Genomic DNA, 19,053 nt, shown 5'->3' on the forward strand with positions numbered 1-19,053 from the left:
AAATTTCAAACCGTTTCCTGACCTTTGCTGGCTGGAGTGATATCATCTGCTGCTGTTCACTATTTTATTTTCAGAGGTGTTCTTCTGCATACCTTTGTTGTTAAAAGTGGTTTTCTGATTTCCTGTTACCTTCCTTAAAGCTTGAAGCAGTCTGGCCATTCTGCTCCGACATCTGACTATTTTACAACCACTTTACAACTTTTTATTCTGCCAATTTCAATGCCCACTTTGAACTAGACATTTGCATGAATGAACAATTAAACAAGCATACCTAATAAAGTGGGTGTATTTTAAAAGCTAGTACGGGCTTGCATTTGAACCACTTTCCCCAAAATAATGCTCTGATTAAAGAATATGTTTTGGTTGCACCATGTTTAGTATGAAGGTGCAATATCTGGTTTTGAAGTAATTGTTTTCAGAAATATTTGCTTTGCCGTGATTACATAAATACTAAACTGACAGTAACTAAATACAACTTGAAGCGCTCCCACCAGGCCCCAGAGTGTGAAGTCAACACCAGATACTTTAGCTGTTTAAAGAGCCACACGCACATGAAGTTACTAAACAGAGATTAAGCTCTAGTTTACACAGCATGACTCCTCCCAAACAACTAGACCAACAGGATATAAACATGAGCACTCATATCACTTCAACATGAAAATATATCCATTTATGACATATGTAAACATAAAAAAGCAACTGTAAAAAGACAGAAAACACAGGATTCACTGTTGAGTGGTTGTAATTCTTTTTTTTTGTTGGTTTTGTTTCAAATGTGCAAAGTACCAAAATTAATTTACACCAGAACAATCAAAACAAAAAAACAAACTGTTTCCAATGTCTTTAGATGGACAACGCTGCAGCTTTGCCAAAACGATTCACATTTCACACACCACAGATGACGGCATGAGTTTTAAGTCTTGTCATTTTTAGTGTATGTGTGTATGAAAAGATCCCTTTGGTACAAAGACCTTTGCCAGGGATTGTGTCAGTCAATCTGCGAAAACAAAACAAAAAAAACCCCAAAACCCTCAACATTTGTAACGTTGCCATAGAACAGTTCTGATTTAGGGAAGGATAAGCATTTATCCTGACCCCTGGTGGAGAAAACGAAGTGTCTCTATCACACATCTCTCTTTGTTCAAACGTCTTCTGAGTCTCATACACAGAAAAAAAATCCATCTGTGTAAAAATTCAAAACCCATTAAAGTTCAAGTACATTTCCAGTTCGACTCATTGGTATTGCAGCCCCTGCAATCATTCAGTGTGGCAGGGTTGTGATCCTCATGCTTTGACTTGCAATTGGGTACGACACCATTGGGGTGGTGGCGTGACTCATAGTGATCCCGGGAATCGGCTGAGTCATGGACACTGCCACAGGTGCCACAGATACTGCCACTGGCGCCATAGAAACAGGGGGTGCCATTCCCTGGGCAATGGTCTGTGCGAGGGCGGCTGAGAGGGGGGTTATCTCAGGATTGAGGTGTGGTGGAGGAGCTGTGGGTGGGGCTGCATTGGTTTGGGGGGCTGCAGGGGCACCAGCGGGAGCTACAAGGTCTTGCTGGGTGACTGGCCGAGCCTGTAATGGAGCACTGCTCAAGGTGGTGTGAGTCTGGGCGATGCTATGGTTGTAGGAACTCACTGAACCTACGGGGGGCGCCAGATTCTGCTCAGTGGGTGCGGGAGTTGAAGACAGTGTCATCACTTTGGCTTGGCTTCGGAACTGGGCGTTCTGCTCCAGGAGAACCTCATTTGTGGCAATGAGATTGGAAACCTGAAAAACACATAAGAAAGAGTTTAGTATAAACAGGCAGAAAGTTCATGACAGGAAACACAGAGACATTAAATATTTGAAATACGCAAAGATATAAAGGAAATCATTTACAAGTAGTCTTACACTTCGTGTTAACTTATCACATAGTTTTACAGAGACAGAAGGCTAAAAACGGCAGAATCTGAGTGTTTGCGTGTCTCATGATGTTACAGAGTGTCTTTTCCTTTTACCCCCAAAACATCCAGTGGGCCTTTTTGTCAGGTGACTAAAGGGGAAACAAATTCTTCCCCATTTACTCCTGCACAGCTTCACTTCATATTAACTCTTCAGTAACAATTTCAGCTCATTCCCCTTCAAGTCCACCATTCTACTCAATAGGCAGAGCATTTACAGCAGTCTAAACTCTGTGCTTTTGGACATCAGATGATCTCAGTTCTTACTAATAACATTGACCATTTTAACAGTGTGTTGCTGGGTTCTTTTCCAACATTTCGATCCCATCTGATATGATGGGATCTAAATGTTGAAAAAAAGCCCAGCAACACAAAAATGTGTCATTAGCATCCTCCAAAGAAGCAACACATAAATAGGTTCCTGGATGACTCTTTGTTTAGATCAGCAAAGTTTGCTTAATTGTAACTACATGAAATAAAGTCCCCCTTTGTCACCAACTCCTTTCACCTTATATTTAAAAATTTATTGTAATGTTAATGTAAACTGTTGATCGATGGGATTTTAATATACAAGTCTGTCAGCAGACACCTAATCACACTTCTAACAAACATGGGACGAACATTCTGGTGGATTTTTGGATATACCGCTGAGATGCTGTTTGGATCGGCGTTTTCTTTGAACCTGTCATGTTGAAAAATCTTTCCAGGATGTGTCATAAAACACCTCGATAAAGTTTCCGTTTAGTTGGAATTTGGCAATGCTTGTTTTGCATGTATCTCAGTAAAAAAAAAAAAAAATGACTGAAGCCATTTACATTCTGCATCAGTGGCATGACTCCATTCCCAGGAAGTCATATTATGATTCTTATACCTACCTGCTTTTTCAATTCTTCCACTCTCTTCCTTAGCAGGGAATTTTCTTCCTCTAGAAATCTGTACTCCAGAGGACGAGGCGGCAAGGTGGCTTGAACTCCCAACTCGTAGAGCCCACCTCCACTCCCATCTGTCAGACGCAGCCCCTCCAACCGTCGCCTCTTTAACTGTAAAGTGGTGTGGTCCATAGAGGTCTCCAGGCAACCAGCATCAAACAGACCACTTTCAACCAGAGGATCAAACATTGAGCATGTGCTCCTGTCATAACGTCGCTGTCCAGATGAACTTATGGACAGACACCCACTCATTCCACTTCCTCCTACTCCTCCAAGACCTGAGATACCTGGATCTCTGCAACCACCCAAGCCAGGGCAGCCGGTCCCCATCATATTACCTCCACCCCCTGCGCCACCTCCCACAAGTCCCTGCATTCCTCCGCAAGCACCTCCTCCTCCACCCATGCCTCCTACAGCATTCACAATGCCACTGACACCTGGCCCCATAACGCCACCCACTCCAACCCTGGTTGGTTCATATTCACAGTCTTTTTTGACATGGCGAAATTTACATTTATTGCCCCTCTGGCACTCTCCTTTCAGGAAGTCTCTACAGATGGGAACCTCACCACGGCTATGGGGGAGATCCATGGGGGAGAGGCCTAGCCGTGCAGCAACTTTCCCTCTTAGTCTGAGAGGTAACTCTCCCGTCTTCTTGTAATAGTCCTCATCCTCTTTGGATCCGTGGACAAAGCGACAGTTGGAGCGCATGCACTCCTTATTTTGATGATCGTGACAAAAGATGAATTCGTTCTTCTGCACTCCCAAGTCTGGTACCTCGTTAAAGTCTGGGTGTCTGAAGCGACAGCGCTTTCCTCTCTTGCAAACATTGCGTATGAAGTCCCGGCAGACGCCATCCAAGGCCAGTCCCGCACCTTGGCCTCCACCGTTCCCATAGCTGTTGCCATTTCCGAGCGCTCCTCCTCCACCCATACCCCCAGAGCCAGAGACGCTTCCTCCGACACTACTTCCCGAACCTCCTCTGCCCTCTGCTGCACTCCCTGCCAAACCAGACCCGGGTCCCCCTTCTTCACCCAGACTACCACCACTCCCACCACCACCTGACAGGTAGGAACTGTCCCGGTCAGGCATGGCGCTCGGCCCAGCTCAAGGAGAAAGGAGCACTCATGTGTGTTTGGGACTGGCAAATGTGAGCTGGCAAACATTCACATACACAGAAGTAGTCATTAATTGTTTCTTCACACTCGAAGTATTGCAATCTGCTGTTTAATTACCTGCAAGACAAAAACACGAACCCAGCATGAGATACTGGCGATAGAACTAAAACGGGAGATTTGAATATCGGCATGTAAGACAACAGGACATGTATATGATTACCTTAGACAAGGTAAGGACAGAAATTTAGCACGTGACAACACATCGTAAACAATAAATAGCCCTGCTTCTGTTTACATGGTTCTTTGGTAAAACACTACAAAACATCAACTAAATTGAATGCAACGGATTTCAACCAGTAAATAATGCATACTCTGTCGTATTATATTATATTCCAGAATAAGTTAGCCTAAATGTTACTACGAAACCGTCGTCTACCCTGGGTAGCTAATGGCTAGCGAACATCTAGCTAACTTAGGGACTAGTAAAGCGCTATATAAATACAGGCCATTTACCATTTACTGCAGTCTTACCAAATCGAAGGATAGAGAAGGTTCCAAAGTACAGCTGAGAAGCTTCCACGAAGAAACAACTTCCTCTAACTGAGTCAACAGACACCGCTGCTAACAAAAGCAAAAAACTTGCTTTATTTTAGCGGTTCCTCGAGGCCCTGGTGCTGTTTACCACATTTCTTAATGCAGCTTTCAATACCAACGAAGAAGAGCGCCGGCGTCTTCCTTATTTTTTCGCTGATTGGGATTTTCTGCCCTCTATTGGTGGAAATGCGGAACACCACCTTAGCGTGTTCACAATTTGTTCATTTTTAAAACCACGAAATAATTTCGTGCACGACGTAAAGTTGGATTCACGGAGTCTTGCACAGTCTGTGAACGAGGTCACTTTTTCTTTCGTGCCCGTGTATCACAGTTTTTGTCGTAAGCTCCATAGAAATTGTCGTAAATACACCAACAACTGATACTTTTGGTGTACTTTTACTACAAGCAGTGCTGACTGGAGACTTTACGGCGTTGTGTGGATATGAAAATGAGACGCTAAACCACAAGGTCTGCCACACTTCCAGATAAACTGTTGTGCACATGACGACGTTTGTTTTGAGTTCCTCCTCACGCTCTCTGTGCTGGGGCGCTCCTCAACATGGCAGCGCAAGGTGCTTCCTACTGGCTGCGACTCTGCATGCTTCTGCTGCTCTGTCTATCTGAAGCCCTGTCCGAAGTGATAAACAGAAATTACTACGACACTCTTCATGTTGAGCCAACAGCAACGGACAGCGAGATAAAAAAGTCTTTCCGAAAACTGGCCGTGAAGTACCACCCTGATAAGAACAAGAGCGCAGATGCTGAGAAGACCTTCAGGGAGATTGCTGAAGGTAAAGGATGAAAGGATGCTTCATCCGACACACGGAGACGTTTACATTTTACAGTGTAAATAAGTGAGGAGTTTTATTACTATTATCATCATTATCATTAGTATAATATTTTGTAGTAAACTGAAAATTACTTCACTCTGGAAGAAGCTGAGGAACAACAAAGCCACAAAATGGAGTTTAGTTAACTGAAACTACTCAGAAAAAAGGTTTGAAAATAGTTAAAATTAAATTAAAAATTATGTTAAAAACTAAAGGAATGTGTGATTTCAGAAAAAAAAATCCCCCTGATTAAAAAAACCGCTGTTCTTCCTGGCAAAAGTGCAAAAATGTACTTGCTATTCCCATCAAAAAAAAAAAAGATGTAAATAACTGGAGGCCAGCTGGCTCTTGCAAAATGAAGTTAAGCTGCTAGTTTAGTTAAATGTAGCTCACTACTCTCTAACATTTCACACAGGTTGGTGTCTGGGCAGCTTTAGCTTTACTATTTGACTCTAGAGGACTTTGGTACACAGACTAGTTCATAATTGAGTCAGTGACTGCAAGGTGCCGAGGCGTTGTGGTTGCTTGTTTGCAACCACACCCCTCCATCACCAAAGTTGACCTTTTCCCCTCTAACTGTGTTTCCTTAGCCTACAGAGTCCTCTCAAACAAGGAGCAAAGGAGGGCGTATGACCATGTGGGCCACGGAGCTTTCCTGAAAAATGAGGACCTACTCAAGCCTGAGGATGAGTATCAGACAAGCTTCCACTTCAGCTTCCCAGACTTCTTCCACGACTTTGATGACAGTCTCTTTGGTGGACAGTGGCGCTTTCACCAGGAAGAGGATGAGGAGGATGGTCGTTATGATCACTACAGTTTTGAAGGGGAAAGATTTAGCTTTTATTTTGGAGATCCAGATGAATATGAAGAAGAGTACTACTTCTAAAAGTTTTTTTCTCCCTGTGCTTGGAATGACTGTTACCTTTTAGCATGTTTTCTTTTATCAATAATAAAGTATTCTGTCTAAAATGCTCTCTCAGTATCTGTTTCTTGTATTCATTATGTAAAAAAAATCACCTAAACAGACCCTTTGAACCTGTTTACATTCTTCCCCCTTTTATGGTCTCACTTATAAATTCAGCAGCTGTGGGGTTGTAAGGCTGGCTGCTAGATAACCGACTGAGCCGTTATGCCACTTTTCCTGTGTGGGTGTGTCGAAGGTCCAGAGTTACTCACACGCCATTTACTCATTTTTTTCCTTGCGCCAGCACTTTAGATTTGGCACAGTTTTACTCCATTTCTCATGGGACCATTGTGCACTTTGACCCAAAGGATATCCTGTGCATTCTCAACACTTGGAGCTCGAGCAGACTAAAAGGCAACAGGCAAGAGCTCTTTCCAGTTTTATGTACTTTTATCACGCTAAAAGGACAAACCACAAAGGCAGATAAAAGACAGACTGCTAGTTTGCAAAGCTGACAATGATGGTGAGTATGCCTGTAGATTTTGCAGGATTTGTAAGCCTCTGAGTGTCATGTGACAGGCGTTTACTCCTCGCAGACATGAGTACAGTGTGTGCTGAATTACATTTTTTTTCTCCCTTTAAATTTAGTTTGAGCATGAAAGCGACTTTAATCTCAGCCTGTACAGATACCATTAGACTGCTTCTGCTGTGCTGTACTGCTTTTGACCGCTTTGTTTTTTTAATTGCAGGAAGAAGTGAAAGAAACTGCATCTGTTCTGAGTGTCCATGACGACAGCATCAAAGTTACAGAGGTGTTGAAAGACGGGGACACTCTCACCTTTATCATCGTATCTCAAAAGGTGAGATTCATTAGACTGTCATCTGGTTAGATCCAGGCAAATGACACAAGAACCATAGAATCTGTCAGCTTATTTATTTGAATTATGATTTTCCAAAAGCAGTTGGTTGTCTTTCCTTTCTGTTCCAGCTCTCTGGTACAGGGGAATACCATGTGGACCGGACCTATGAGGATTTTGAATGGCTGCAGCAGCACTTGTTCTCTCAGGGGGATGTGCCAGGAATACAGGGAGTCATAGTCAGTACTTGTTATTCTTTAATGTAGCTTGTATGTGCTTATTTGACAGTAACAGGGTCAGGGCTGGAGTACTGGTGGCTTTAGTGCCACAAATGTTGAATTTGTGTGGTGTTTCTATCCAAGAAACAGTCGTGGTTAAAAAAAAAAAGTAAACCCTCTTTAAGTTCTTGTATTTGAATGTCAGGATATAATAAATTATCCAGTCCTTAGAAGTTCTTCAATCAGGTAGGTACAACCTCACATGAACAATAGCACATGACATATTACAGAATGACATCATTTATGTAACAAAAACTCTGCCAAGCAGAAGCAGTGTGAGAAAAACTAAGTACAACCGTTGATTATATAGCTTGTAGAACCACCTTTTGGCAGGAATAATTTGGAATAATGTTTTTCTGTAAGACTTTGTCAGTCTTTTACATTATTGTGGAGAAATGTAGACCCATTCTTCTTTATAATGTAATTTCATCAAGATTTTTAGGCATTCATTTATGCACAGCTCTTTTAAGGTCCCACCACAGCATTTAGGTCAGGCTGATGTCTGGACTTTGGGTCGTTGTAACATCTTTTCTTTCTTTTCCTTTTTAGCCCTTCTGTCACAGATTTGCTTCTGTGCTCAGGATCATTGTCCTGTTGTAGGACCCAGTTTGGGGCATTTTTAGCTGTTGGACAGATGGCCTCACATCTGACTCTAGAATTCTTTGGTGTACAAAAAGCATCTCTCCTCCACCACCATGTTTAGCAGTTGTTAGGAGGTGTTTGTCTTGATATGCTGTGTTTGATTTTATTTGTCCAAATGTGGCACTGCACATTATGGCCAAACATCTCCACTGTGGCCTTGTCTGTCTGAAGGATATTGTTCCCAAAGTCTTGTGATTTGTACTAATGCAACAATGCTAAGCTGTGCGAGAAGAGGCTTTCTCCTTGCAAACTTTCCAAACAACCCATATTTGTTGAGTCTTTTTCTAAATTTACTCCTGACCTTTAACATTTAAAAGGCTAGCTCTTGAGATTTTTCCATAGATTGCAGTCAGCCCTGGTGGGCTGGGTGGGATGTCCACTCCTGGGAATATTGGCAGATGGCTTGAACTTGTCAATAAGCTTTCTCACAGAAAAAAAGATGAACTTCAAATTCTCTGGTAGTAGCCTCATAACCCTTCCCAGACTGATGAGCAACCACTATTGCTGATGCAATTCTGATGAATTTCTTGGAACTGGGATAAAGTGAACATCTGTTAAGTATTTGTACACAAAGTTCTATGGCTGCATAGATTCAAAACCCCCAAAATGCGCTGGATTCACCCAGACCCACAAACATGGGCTGAGTAGCCAAAACATGAACACCACACAAAGGTTAAATGAATAAAGACACAGTGTAATATGTCATGTATTGTTGTGTATTTGAGGTTGTGTTTAAATAATGATAATGATGAGTTTAAAGTTAAATTATTTAAACCTGCCAAGGACCAGATGACTTTTATTGTGTCCTGGTATGTAAAGAATTAAAAGAGCGTACTTTCTTCTTGCTATGATTGTACTGCTTTTGTGGTTTAAAGTCCTTCCTGCTTTTCCTTCCTGTGTCCTCCTCTTTTGTAATCAACTGATTTTATCGTTGCTATTTTTGCCAGCTGCCCCAGTACTGTGGGGAATTAAGTAAACAATGTAGGGACTACTTTTTTCAAAGAAAGTCAACAGTACACCATCAGGGTGTATTTTTTTTATGTTATTTCCTACTATGACAGTGTGTGTTGATGTTCCTTGTAATGTATTACACAAGCACATTGTGTAATATCTGATATAGTGCATAGAGTTTGCATATCACAACGGATCTAAGCACAGAGTAACTTTAAAATGCACGAAACTTTCACAAGCTCGTATTTAAGACATGTTTTAAGAGACAAATAATGGGATAAAAAATTTTGTATAAAATAATATTGTCTTCTTTTTCAAGTTCCCTCCTCTTCCTGCAAAGCCCCAGGTGAATGCATCTCCCAGATCTATAAAACAGCTTGGTGAGTACATCTGAAGACTGCCTGTGCACAAAGACAAACACTTCCCAGTTCTGATGTACAGTGTCAAATGTGATGTGAAGTGGTGTGGTTAAAATGTCAATAGTTTGCTTGCAGGTTTCCTTGCTTTAGGAGAGTGTCAGCCCTACTGTAAAGCATTAGAAACGTTCCTGCAGCAGGTTGCTGCACACAGCATACTCAGCAAAAATAAAGCCGTGGAGGTCTTTCTGACCAGCTCGGATGTAAGTGAACAGAAACAGCTTTTTGGCAGCTTTGCCAAGCTTCAACTTTAGAGCTAGAATCTCATGTTACAACAGGTTGTCACGTGAAACCTTGTGATGAGGGAGACTGACAATAAATGGTTAAACTTTCACCAACGTGATAGAGATCCATGTGACAGTACTCATTCATTCGGCTCTTTATATATAAATATATATGGCCTTCCAAATGAGATTGTATCCACAAAAGAAAAGTTTTTTAAAAGGGTGAGAGTTTGCGTATGTAACCTCTACTGATGAATTCACATCAGTCAGATATCACCCTGTAAATAGCCAGCATACAGTTCTTGTTACAAGAAGGTGGTTGTTTGGGTTAGAGCAGGGTGTCTAATAATCAGGTCAGTGGTTAGATGTGTGTGATGCTGATAGCACTGCATATACAATAAGAAGCACTGTAACTGTGGTCAGTGTGGCTTGTAGTGTAAAGAAGGTAGAAAATTGTCATACAAATGCACAAACATACATGGAAATACAGTCTATAAAGCCAAAGCAGAGTTTGTACAATTCTAAAAAGATTGATAGTCACTATTTGATATGAGAACCTTTAGTCTTCAACACAGCCTGAACTCTCTTAGATAAGCTTTCTTATCATTTCTTCAAGTAGTGTTCAGTTGTCCAGATTTCTTTAAAGACATTTAAAGCTCTTCTTTGGATGTTGCCCTCCTTTTGTTCCACCTTGTTTTACATGTTTTACATTGGCTATAGACATTCACTTTATAAGAACTGTTGCCACTGAGGCCTGTCAGACTGTTATCTTTGGATATTTTTCATTAATTCAGCTGAAGAAGTGGAAACAAATGACGTGTTTTTGTCACAAGTAGCCCCAACACTGGTTCAACCCTCGAATTAGGTGCTCTTTTTATGCTTGAATTATTCATAGGCCACTCATAAGTGGCTTAATATGGTCAGGTACAAGGACTGTACTGAAAATGAGTGAAAAAGCAACCAGTGCCCAAAGAAAAACTTTCAAAGATTTTCAGAAAGCCTGGAGAACTATTGCTTAGGACAACCTTAAAAATGACAAGAAAGTCTGGCTACTTGGACACAAAATATCAGGAAATGAGGGTCAGCACAAGACTTGTACAGACACATGTAGAAGGAACGTAGTATCTTGAAATATATAAAGTCAGTGTTGCGTGTGTTACATCTCGATGATACGTTTGTTTCCTGTGTGTCGAATTCTGGCCAAACGTTTATTTTATTAAGCTTTAATAGTTTTCAGCTTGTACATTTTACCAGCATATTTCAATGGACATTTATAACAAAATGCCATTTGCTGTGATATGTTATGATATTCTGTGTAATGATAAATGATTTAAGCTTTTATTATGTCCTTACATTCAGCCTCCAGGCAGACAGAAAGTAAAGAAGAACATTTTCAACAGACTGAGTCAAGCTGTGGAGGAGATGAGAAAAGAAGGCCATAAGGTACGCATCTGGGACTCATATATAGGCAGAATGTGTCCAGAGAAAGTGGGGGGTTAATGCTGTTATCAACGTGTCTGCAGGATGTGGATGAGTTCTTTCAGAATGAACGGGATCATAACCTCGTTCTAACCGGCTGCACCAAGACTGCAGCTGAGGTGAGACGGTCACCTATTGCTTCTCGGTCTGTTTATTTGTCGTCGTCGTCTCCTTTTCTTAGTTTGATTTCCAAACATTTCCCTTCTTCTTGCAGAAATTCCTAGATGTGGTGGCAACAGAGCAAAGTAAGAAAATTATATAAGTGTGAAAGCACAGAAAAAGAATTGATCCGTCGATGTTGTTTAAGATTTGTGTGATCAGATTCAGCAGATGATAATTATGGTGTTATGTACACATGTTTTTGGGGCTCAGTGTCAGCTGAATTCATCCAATGTGTTGTATTAGAGTGCTCTGTTTGCTTGCAGAAATAGCAGTGGCCTGTGGACACTTCTCAACTGCTCTGCATCTCTGCGTGGAACCAGGCGAGGATCCTGACAAACAGGCTTTCTCTAGGTTGGAAAAAAAACATTAGTACTGGACTCACACCATTATCATGTGTATTCAAAGGAAAAGCATCTGAATGATTCATATAAGTTGGGATAAAGCTGCATACATGTATATATGTGTCTTTTCTTACAGGGTTTGTGTGAAATTATCAGAAGTGTTTGAATCTATAAAGGTAAGCTGTTTGTTTTTTCTAATAGCATCACAAACAGCAGTGCACTTGTGCTTTGCCGCATCGTGTGTTTGTGTGTGGGCAGAAAAATATGACGAGTGTTGCTGAGAACAACGTGAACACTCTTGGACTGGGCCTGGACCTCGAGTCACGTTATCAGGAGGCGGAAAGGGTGTGTTTTCTAGTTCTGCAATCATTTCATGCTCATCGTATACATGCTGCCTTCCTTCCTATATTGAATCTTAGATTTCTGGTTAGATGCAACATGTTTGGAGTGAATATTGTGACTAAATTGTTCAGCGTGTAACACAATTATTATGTCCAATAAAGGAGATGCTCTTCAGGAGAACCTGCAAACTAGTGGAGTTAGAGAATGCCCAAAGGAACGTAGAGAAGGCGAAACCTGTAAAGAAGGCTGCTGTGAGTGTCTGCACCCATACTTTAAAAGCATGGTCAGATCTGCACATTTTCTTGTAACCAGCAGGTGTCAGCAACGTATCTGTTAGTAAGAGGAAACAGCATTTGTTGTGGGCTTTCTGATGTAGACTTAATGATAATAACATGCGCTTCATATTCATCAGATGGAAGAAGTGAAGAAAGCAGCAAAGACTGAGTTTGAGCACACTTCTGGAGTGGCTAAGCAGGAGGTAAAGTCCACAATAAATAACTGCATTCCACACTTTCACGTGTCTTTCCACAGTGGATTGGTTTGCTGAATTCATGTTGTTGCCATGCATTTTCTGCATCTATTAATATTGATGTGACGTGATTCTTTCAGATTGTACGTTTTCAGGGAGCGCGCGTGGAAATGCTGCAGCAGGCTCTGGTTGGTTGGTGTGAAAAGCAACTTCTTACAGCCAAAGAAAGTGCTGACCAGTTCAACCAGCATCTGGAAGTCTTTAGGGGAATGGCCTAGTGACCTCTCTGGCACCCTCTCAAATTAGCATCCTCAGTAAATCTAATCATAGCACGGAGCAACCCAAACCTGTCCTTCACTGTGTTGTGCTGCAGTTTGATGCTTTATTGAGTGTAAATAGGGAAATGTAAGCAACGGAGAAAGGATGGCTCTGCTGATAATTTCACACACACACACACACACACACACACACACACACACACACACACACACACACACACACACACACACACGCGCTTTCTTATTTTCCCCCATTCTCTATTAAGATGTACTCACTCCAATAAAATCCAGGTAGAAATGATTGTTTTGAGATCTTATCAGTGGGTTTCATCATCCAATAACACTGCCGTGCGTGAGCGAAGGTTTATGTGTTCTATATTGCACTGCTGCGTTTGTGCTGAGAATGTATTGTGCTGCTCTCTAGCCAGTACATCAGCTGGGGTCACACAAAATAAAGTGTGATGAATTGATTCCCAAAGTACCTGCTTGCCTCTGTGTGTGTTTCTTACTCCTGGATCATTAATCAGTTGGTTTGACTGCTTCTGCAAGGACATGGCAGCAAGGACAGCCTGTGTTGGCCTTTTTGAAATGATTCTGGCTCTTTGAAAATCTCTTTGAACATTTTTTGACACCGTTAAGACCTCTTGTAAGGTTTGCCATGATACACATAAGCTAAAATTTTCTAATATAGTCTCAATATCTGCTGATGTAGGCCTGTAGGTTCATATCTCAGTCCTGCTGTGTTCTTCATTGCCTCTCTTGTGACCTGTGATCTCTTAGCTGGCAGAATTAGGAGTAATGGTTTGCATCCTAAGGAATAAGTCAGGAAGAAAGATGAGTGTCCTCTTAAGAAGAGAGGATGGAAAAGCGATTTAGCTAACAAAGGAATTAAAGGATGTAATGCGATGCTAAGAGTTTCCTCCCAAACTGATAAAAAAAAAAAACGAGGGGAAGGATTTGGTATCGTTGTGGCTTGCAGTGAAAGACTGCCTGCACTTGGCATTAGAGGGCATGCTCTCATCCCCTTGTGATACATTTCCCTCACGGTCTGACAACCTGAGATCATTTTATATCGCTATCTTCCACCCTCACAATTACTGCCCTTCTTCAACCTCAGGCAGATGCTTACCAATGAAAAAATATTCCTAACCTGCATAGATTGTGTTAAAAACATCCACCATTGTACCTTTTTGACGGTGGTCTCTTGAGAAATTCATTAAGTGCGATCTCATTTTCAAGAGACCTAAGTGCCGATGTGCTCATGTATAAGATTGCAATGTTAACCCTTTTTGGTTCTGCATGTAACCTTGTTATCATTTTCTACAGTTAAGGAGATTTAAAACATAATTTTCAAAGAATTGATCTTCAAATAGCACAAAGGTCCAGCGTTCATCCGAGGAGGTCAGTACTAATCTCCAGACAGGCCTATTTCACAGCAGCCACTTTGCCATGAAATAGCAGGTAAACACAGGTGTTCAGTGGGTACAGAGCATTAAATTTATGTGCTATGAAGCACCTGGGTTTACCAGATATTTCTTGTCTAAATGGCTGCTGGGAAAAAAAATCTCATCCATCTAGTTCTTGGACATCTTACTGCTGCTAGGACTAAAAGCAGGGGATCAATAAACTCATACAATTATGAGTGTACATTATTCCTAGCAATCTGTTCACATGGATCCAACATATTTCTCCGAGGCTCTGCTTCAAGTGACATGTGAGAGAAACGGTTGATCAAGTTATTAAAATATTTGAGATTTCTCCCAGGAAAACCTTCATCTGATGGTGGTGCAAAAATCAGATCACCTACTGTAGGTCTACTTAAACATTCAAAAAATGCTACAACGAGATATTCACTGCTCAAAATAATTAAAGGAAACGCTTTCAAAATGCATATATACTGATGTGCACTGGGTATTGTGTGAGGAACAAACTGATGCCACTTTGCTTGATAGAAATTTAAAGGATTAATCAACAGAGGGCTAAATCCAAAGACAAAAAACTGAAGTGAAAGAAAAGATGAGGCAAGCCGCTCTATTTTACTGAAATGTCATTGCAGTCACTCAAATACTGACCAGATCAATATCTCTGACTGACTTGATGCTAAAAAGCTATTCTTTAAGCTAGCCTTAAATTTTCTTGAGCAGTGTATTTACATGTCAAACATGCATTTTAATCCCATAAATGTGTCCAGGTTAAAACCACCGAAACAAAGAAAAAACAAGTTTTTCAAATGAGCTTTCATTTAAAAAATGCACGTCATTATTTTAGTCCCATGTTTATTGGAAAAACAACATTTAGACTAAGTTTACAGCAGGTCACCGGCAGGTCACTGCAATGCTAGTCCACATTTTACACCCCTTTTTTAATGCTGTCGAGAGGACGATAAAAAGACATTAGTTTTCGGCGCAGCACGTTTATTGATCATTAAATCCAGCAGTTTCATCATTAAGGTTTTGCTCCACATTTCTGTGGTTTATTGGTTTTAATGGAACACTGTAAATGGTAAATGTGGGAAGTTTATGGAGCATTTCTATTAAGTTTTAGATTTTACTTTTATCTACCCAAGAAAAACATTATGAATGTGATACAAAGCTACATGGTGTGTAATGGGACAAATGCATTGGGCTGTGCTTACAGTAAGCAATCCAAAACAGAAAAGCCTGCATGTTTTTTCTGGAGAATTCATCATATTGCAGCATTATACTTTGTGTTATTATTCATTATCTGTGATGCTTCCATCCCTACTGCTTGTCAGTAAAACCAGATGAATTTCACATCAGGGGAGCCTCATTTTTGGTGCTTTCATTCTGGTGTTCACAGGTAACTAGCACACGATGAGTGCTCTCTCTCTCTCTCTCTCTCTCTCTCTCTCTCTCTCTCTCACCTACACACACACACACACACACACACACACACACACACACACACACACACACACACACACACACACACACACTAATGAGAGCTGTTCTCAGCTGCTGAGAGCATGACCCAGATCAAGGACAGAGGGATCATGGCAACACTGTGTATGGAGTGTGTGTGTGTGCCTGAGTGTACCTCCCCCTCAAAACATGGACTTGGAGCTGCTTCGCAAAAGTAGCTCATTACTGGTGGATAGGCAGCACCAGACATACCAGCCTATGGCTTGACAAGCACTGATTTGTTGAGCGCAGAGAGACGAAAGCAGCTTGTCTGAATAGTCGGCGTGACAAGGCATTATGACTCCACCATTCCCTTGAAACTGCACTACACGAATTTGATGAGCATGACAGCCTGTTAGGTAGGGTGTAGCTTCTTTGTTAAGTTTATTCAGTGTTTCCACTGGAGGTGTTTTAGTGTTGCTTGTGTGTTCTTTGCATTGAGTTAAAAAAATGTGATAATCGGCCAATTAAATTCAAAGCAAAACCATAAAATGAATGTACAACAAATCAAAAAATGAATACACCATCTGCATGCGCTGGCTATAATAGATCAGAAACTCTGTTTCTTCTTGACTTGTCCCTGGATTTCCCCAGATAGCTCTTTCCCATCTTCAAAGTCATCTTTGATATCTTTGAGACGGTCTAATTCCTGGTAACATAAAGGAACAAAATTTGATTACAGATGCTAATGTGAAAGTCTCTCCCTTTAAATCTTCCAGACAAGACTTTCCTACCAATTACACAGGGCTTGAAGTCAAAGGGAAGCAAACACACTTTGAAAGCTTTAATCCTTTCTTTTCTTGCATGGGGTTTCTGTCATACGGTCCAAGGCTTGGCTGTGGTCTATCACAAATAAATGAGAGCGTTGCAGCTCAGCTGAGTCAATCCAAGGTTGTTGGCACCTCATTAAATCTAATCACCGCCGTACACAGACTCATTAAAAGTTGGTAGGATGGAGAATGAGACAGGAGGAGAAGGAGAGAAAGAGACAAATGCCATAATGCAGATGCCCCAGCCATCTGTAGTTTATACAGCTTCATAAGGCACATCCTATTCTGAATGCGGAGCACAGCACAAGGTAAATGTAGAACCCCTCAGCCCTATAATCAACCCTGATGGCAGCGCTCCACCAATGATTTGGATAGTGCATAGTATATCAATTTCCACCCCTTCGCAGTGCAAAGCATTAGACTTGCTAATTTTGTCTGTTTTTTTTCCTGTTCACTACTAAATGGATCCATAAATATTAATAGATTCACACTCCCCTCCTGGTTGCCTGTCATGCATTCTAGGGATTGTGGATGATGATATGATATTGCTAATTAGTTTTGCAGAAATAATGTTAGCGGTGAAGCTATGGACAGGCTGACATGCTGAGGTGATGACATTCCTGCCATTTTAATACGCAGCAGAGTCCTCTGAATATACTGTAACATGGAAAACACTTGCAGGAAACATGGAAAGGGGAATTGGGGCTGCCCATCTTCTGAATTTACAACATCATGATTTATTCAGAAAAATAACAGCGCATAGACACACACGTGCGCATGTTTTGCAATGCAAAAGTACAGTATAATGATGCACACCATTATTAAACACACAATAAAAATGTGCCCATTAGAGTAAAATCAATTATTCATCAATGTTTCCGACACAGCTTTGATCAGAGAAGCATCAACACACATTCGAGCTGTTCACTCCAAAGGTCATTATTGTCACATGTTCTCCAACGTGTGGCCTTTTTTTGTGCGCTGCTGACATGTGCTTACTACAAAATCTACTGTAGTAACAGCTTTAAAAAAAAAAGGTTCACAAACACAGCGGAGCTCAAAGAATGGGAAAGGCTCGAGTGTTGCATTTGTTGTTTTCCAAAACAAAACAATTTTTCACTGTCTGAGCAACTTTTTTTTTTTGCCACCGGAGCTGCACAGGACTCTCAATTTTGTTCAAGGACATCTGAGTGGGATGACACTCGCTGCCACAGGGGCTCAAACACTTTGCACTACCGTAGCTGAAGAACAGCCTCTCTCTGCTCATCCAGACACCTTCATGTTCCAAACACACATTCAAGGGCAAGGCAACTAGATGGAAAGTCATCAACAAAACAGAGGTTCAACATCTGTTGCCGGGATGTTTCCAAGACAAGTTTCGCTTCACCTTTCCCCCGCGGTTGTTTCCTCCCATTCGTTCACGGCGATGGGATGCAGACGGGATAGCGAATGCCCTCTGGATGCTGCTATTAAATTTCACTTTGCGATTATGCTTGCTAAAGTCTCATTAAATCCCAGTCAGAGATAATGCATGGTAAACTCCCATTATGGTTTGATTAGAAGGCGCGGGGCCTGCCATCCTGCTGATTGTGTTTTTAATCAAATCCTTCCTGCTGCAGAGCAAACGGGGGCTAAGATGAGAAAATAACAAAGAACAAAGCAAAACAAGCTGAGCAAGCAGGAACAATTTACCTTTTTTGTTTTGTATTATTTTGCGGCACACTGGAGGCAATTAAGACGCACTGGATATTTTTTTCTCACTATTATTTCAAATGAATATTTTGTTGGAAAGGAAACCAATACACAAGAAAACAGAGCAAGTGATTAGCTCAGTGTCTTTTCTCTTTAAATGCTTTTAAATAATCCTTGGTCAGCTTCAAAAATCCGTTAATCTTCTGTCACAGTTCTTACTGGCAATGTGTCATGCAAAACTCAATCATTTTGACACAATACTCTGCAGTTACACAATATATTTTGCACAATATGATTACATCATTTATCTGGATGAATGTGTATTGCAAACTGCCTCCCACGAGTAGTGTTCACTACACTGAAAATTTACACCTTAGTGTTAGAAATGGTTGAGTCAACTGAAAGTGAGCAACTTCTGTGCATGCTGTGGATGAAAGGATGGGAGTACAGCTACTGTATCTGCACCAGTAAACCCTGTCTGCAAGCAAGGTTTAAGTAGTGACAGAGAGGTGAGGTTCTACTGTAATAATTCATTTCAAGGGCACTAAAGTTTCTGCCTTTGTTCCATTAGGGAGTATGCAGAAAAGCTCATTTTGGCTTTTGCTGAGTTGACCCTTTGTGTTGCAAACACTTAAAGAGAATAAATGGACTTTTTTTGTAGAATTTTACATGATAGGAATTTATAACTATATTAAGCTACAGATTTCACACAGATGGCACGAGGTTTTTAAAGTACTGTCAAGAGGAGCAGCGATGAGAGGAGCAGCTGTCTCTGTGCTTCTTGCTTGCTTCAGGCTTGGAGATCTATCACTGCCTCCCCCAGTATTATAGGAGTACACTATGTTCAGCAAACTCAAATCAGGGTTGGTCAAAAATGAATTATTACTCTATACAGTATTTAAAGGCATG

At 41.1% G+C, this 19,053-nt stretch overlaps 3 protein-coding genes across 5 annotated transcripts; 2 read left to right on the forward strand and 1 right to left on the reverse strand.

Annotated features, from left to right (window-relative positions):
- Positions 1-724: 724 nt before the first annotated feature.
- On the reverse strand, positions 725-4,691 carry zc3h10 (zinc finger CCCH-type containing 10). 2 transcript variants are annotated; one of them, XM_085406416.1, is made up of 3 exons: positions 4,508-4,691; positions 2,823-4,111; positions 725-1,774 (listed from the first exon to the last, which is right to left on the reverse strand). In XM_085406416.1, exons 2-3 carry the CDS (start codon positions 3,966-3,968, stop codon positions 1,262-1,264), a joined length of 1,659 nt encoding a protein of 552 aa, XP_085262542.1. In that variant the 5' UTR covers positions 3,969-4,111; positions 4,508-4,691; the 3' UTR covers positions 725-1,261. The 2 variants fall into 2 exon arrangements, with proteins under 2 accessions (XP_085262542.1, XP_085262541.1); XM_085406415.1 differs by having other exon boundaries at positions 4,526-4,690.
- Positions 4,692-4,874: 183 nt separating this feature from the next.
- LOC146669805 (dnaJ homolog subfamily B member 9-like) lies at positions 4,875-6,446 on the forward strand. The gene is made up of 2 exons (XM_085406419.1): positions 4,875-5,379; positions 6,009-6,446. Exons 1-2 carry the CDS (start codon positions 5,148-5,150, stop codon positions 6,302-6,304), a joined length of 528 nt encoding a protein of 175 aa, XP_085262545.1. The 5' UTR covers positions 4,875-5,147; the 3' UTR covers positions 6,305-6,446.
- A 192-nt stretch (positions 6,447-6,638) lies between these two features.
- On the forward strand, positions 6,639-13,234 carry LOC146669806 (sorting nexin-5). 2 transcript variants are annotated; one of them, XM_085406417.1, is made up of 14 exons: positions 6,639-6,845; positions 7,072-7,182; positions 7,311-7,418; positions 9,370-9,430; positions 9,545-9,669; positions 11,050-11,133; positions 11,214-11,288; positions 11,384-11,414; positions 11,595-11,682; positions 11,809-11,848; positions 11,931-12,017; positions 12,176-12,265; positions 12,427-12,492; positions 12,624-13,234. In XM_085406417.1, the coding sequence occupies exons 1-14, from the start codon at positions 6,840-6,842 to the stop codon at positions 12,759-12,761; spliced, it is 1,110 nt and encodes a 369-aa protein (XP_085262543.1). In that variant the 5' UTR covers positions 6,639-6,839; the 3' UTR covers positions 12,762-13,234. The 2 variants fall into 2 exon arrangements, with proteins under 2 accessions (XP_085262543.1, XP_085262544.1); XM_085406418.1 differs by lacking the exon at positions 6,639-6,845 and having other exon boundaries at positions 9,534-9,669.
- The last annotated feature ends 5,819 nt before the right edge of the window (positions 13,235-19,053 follow it).

This window comes from Rhamphochromis longiceps, linkage group LG5 (genome assembly GCF_057381845.1).
Source record: "Rhamphochromis longiceps isolate RC_006_pf linkage group LG5, R_longiceps_female_GT1.1, whole genome shotgun sequence".
NCBI classification, from domain to species: Eukaryota; Metazoa; Chordata; class Actinopteri; order Cichliformes; family Cichlidae; genus Rhamphochromis; species Rhamphochromis longiceps.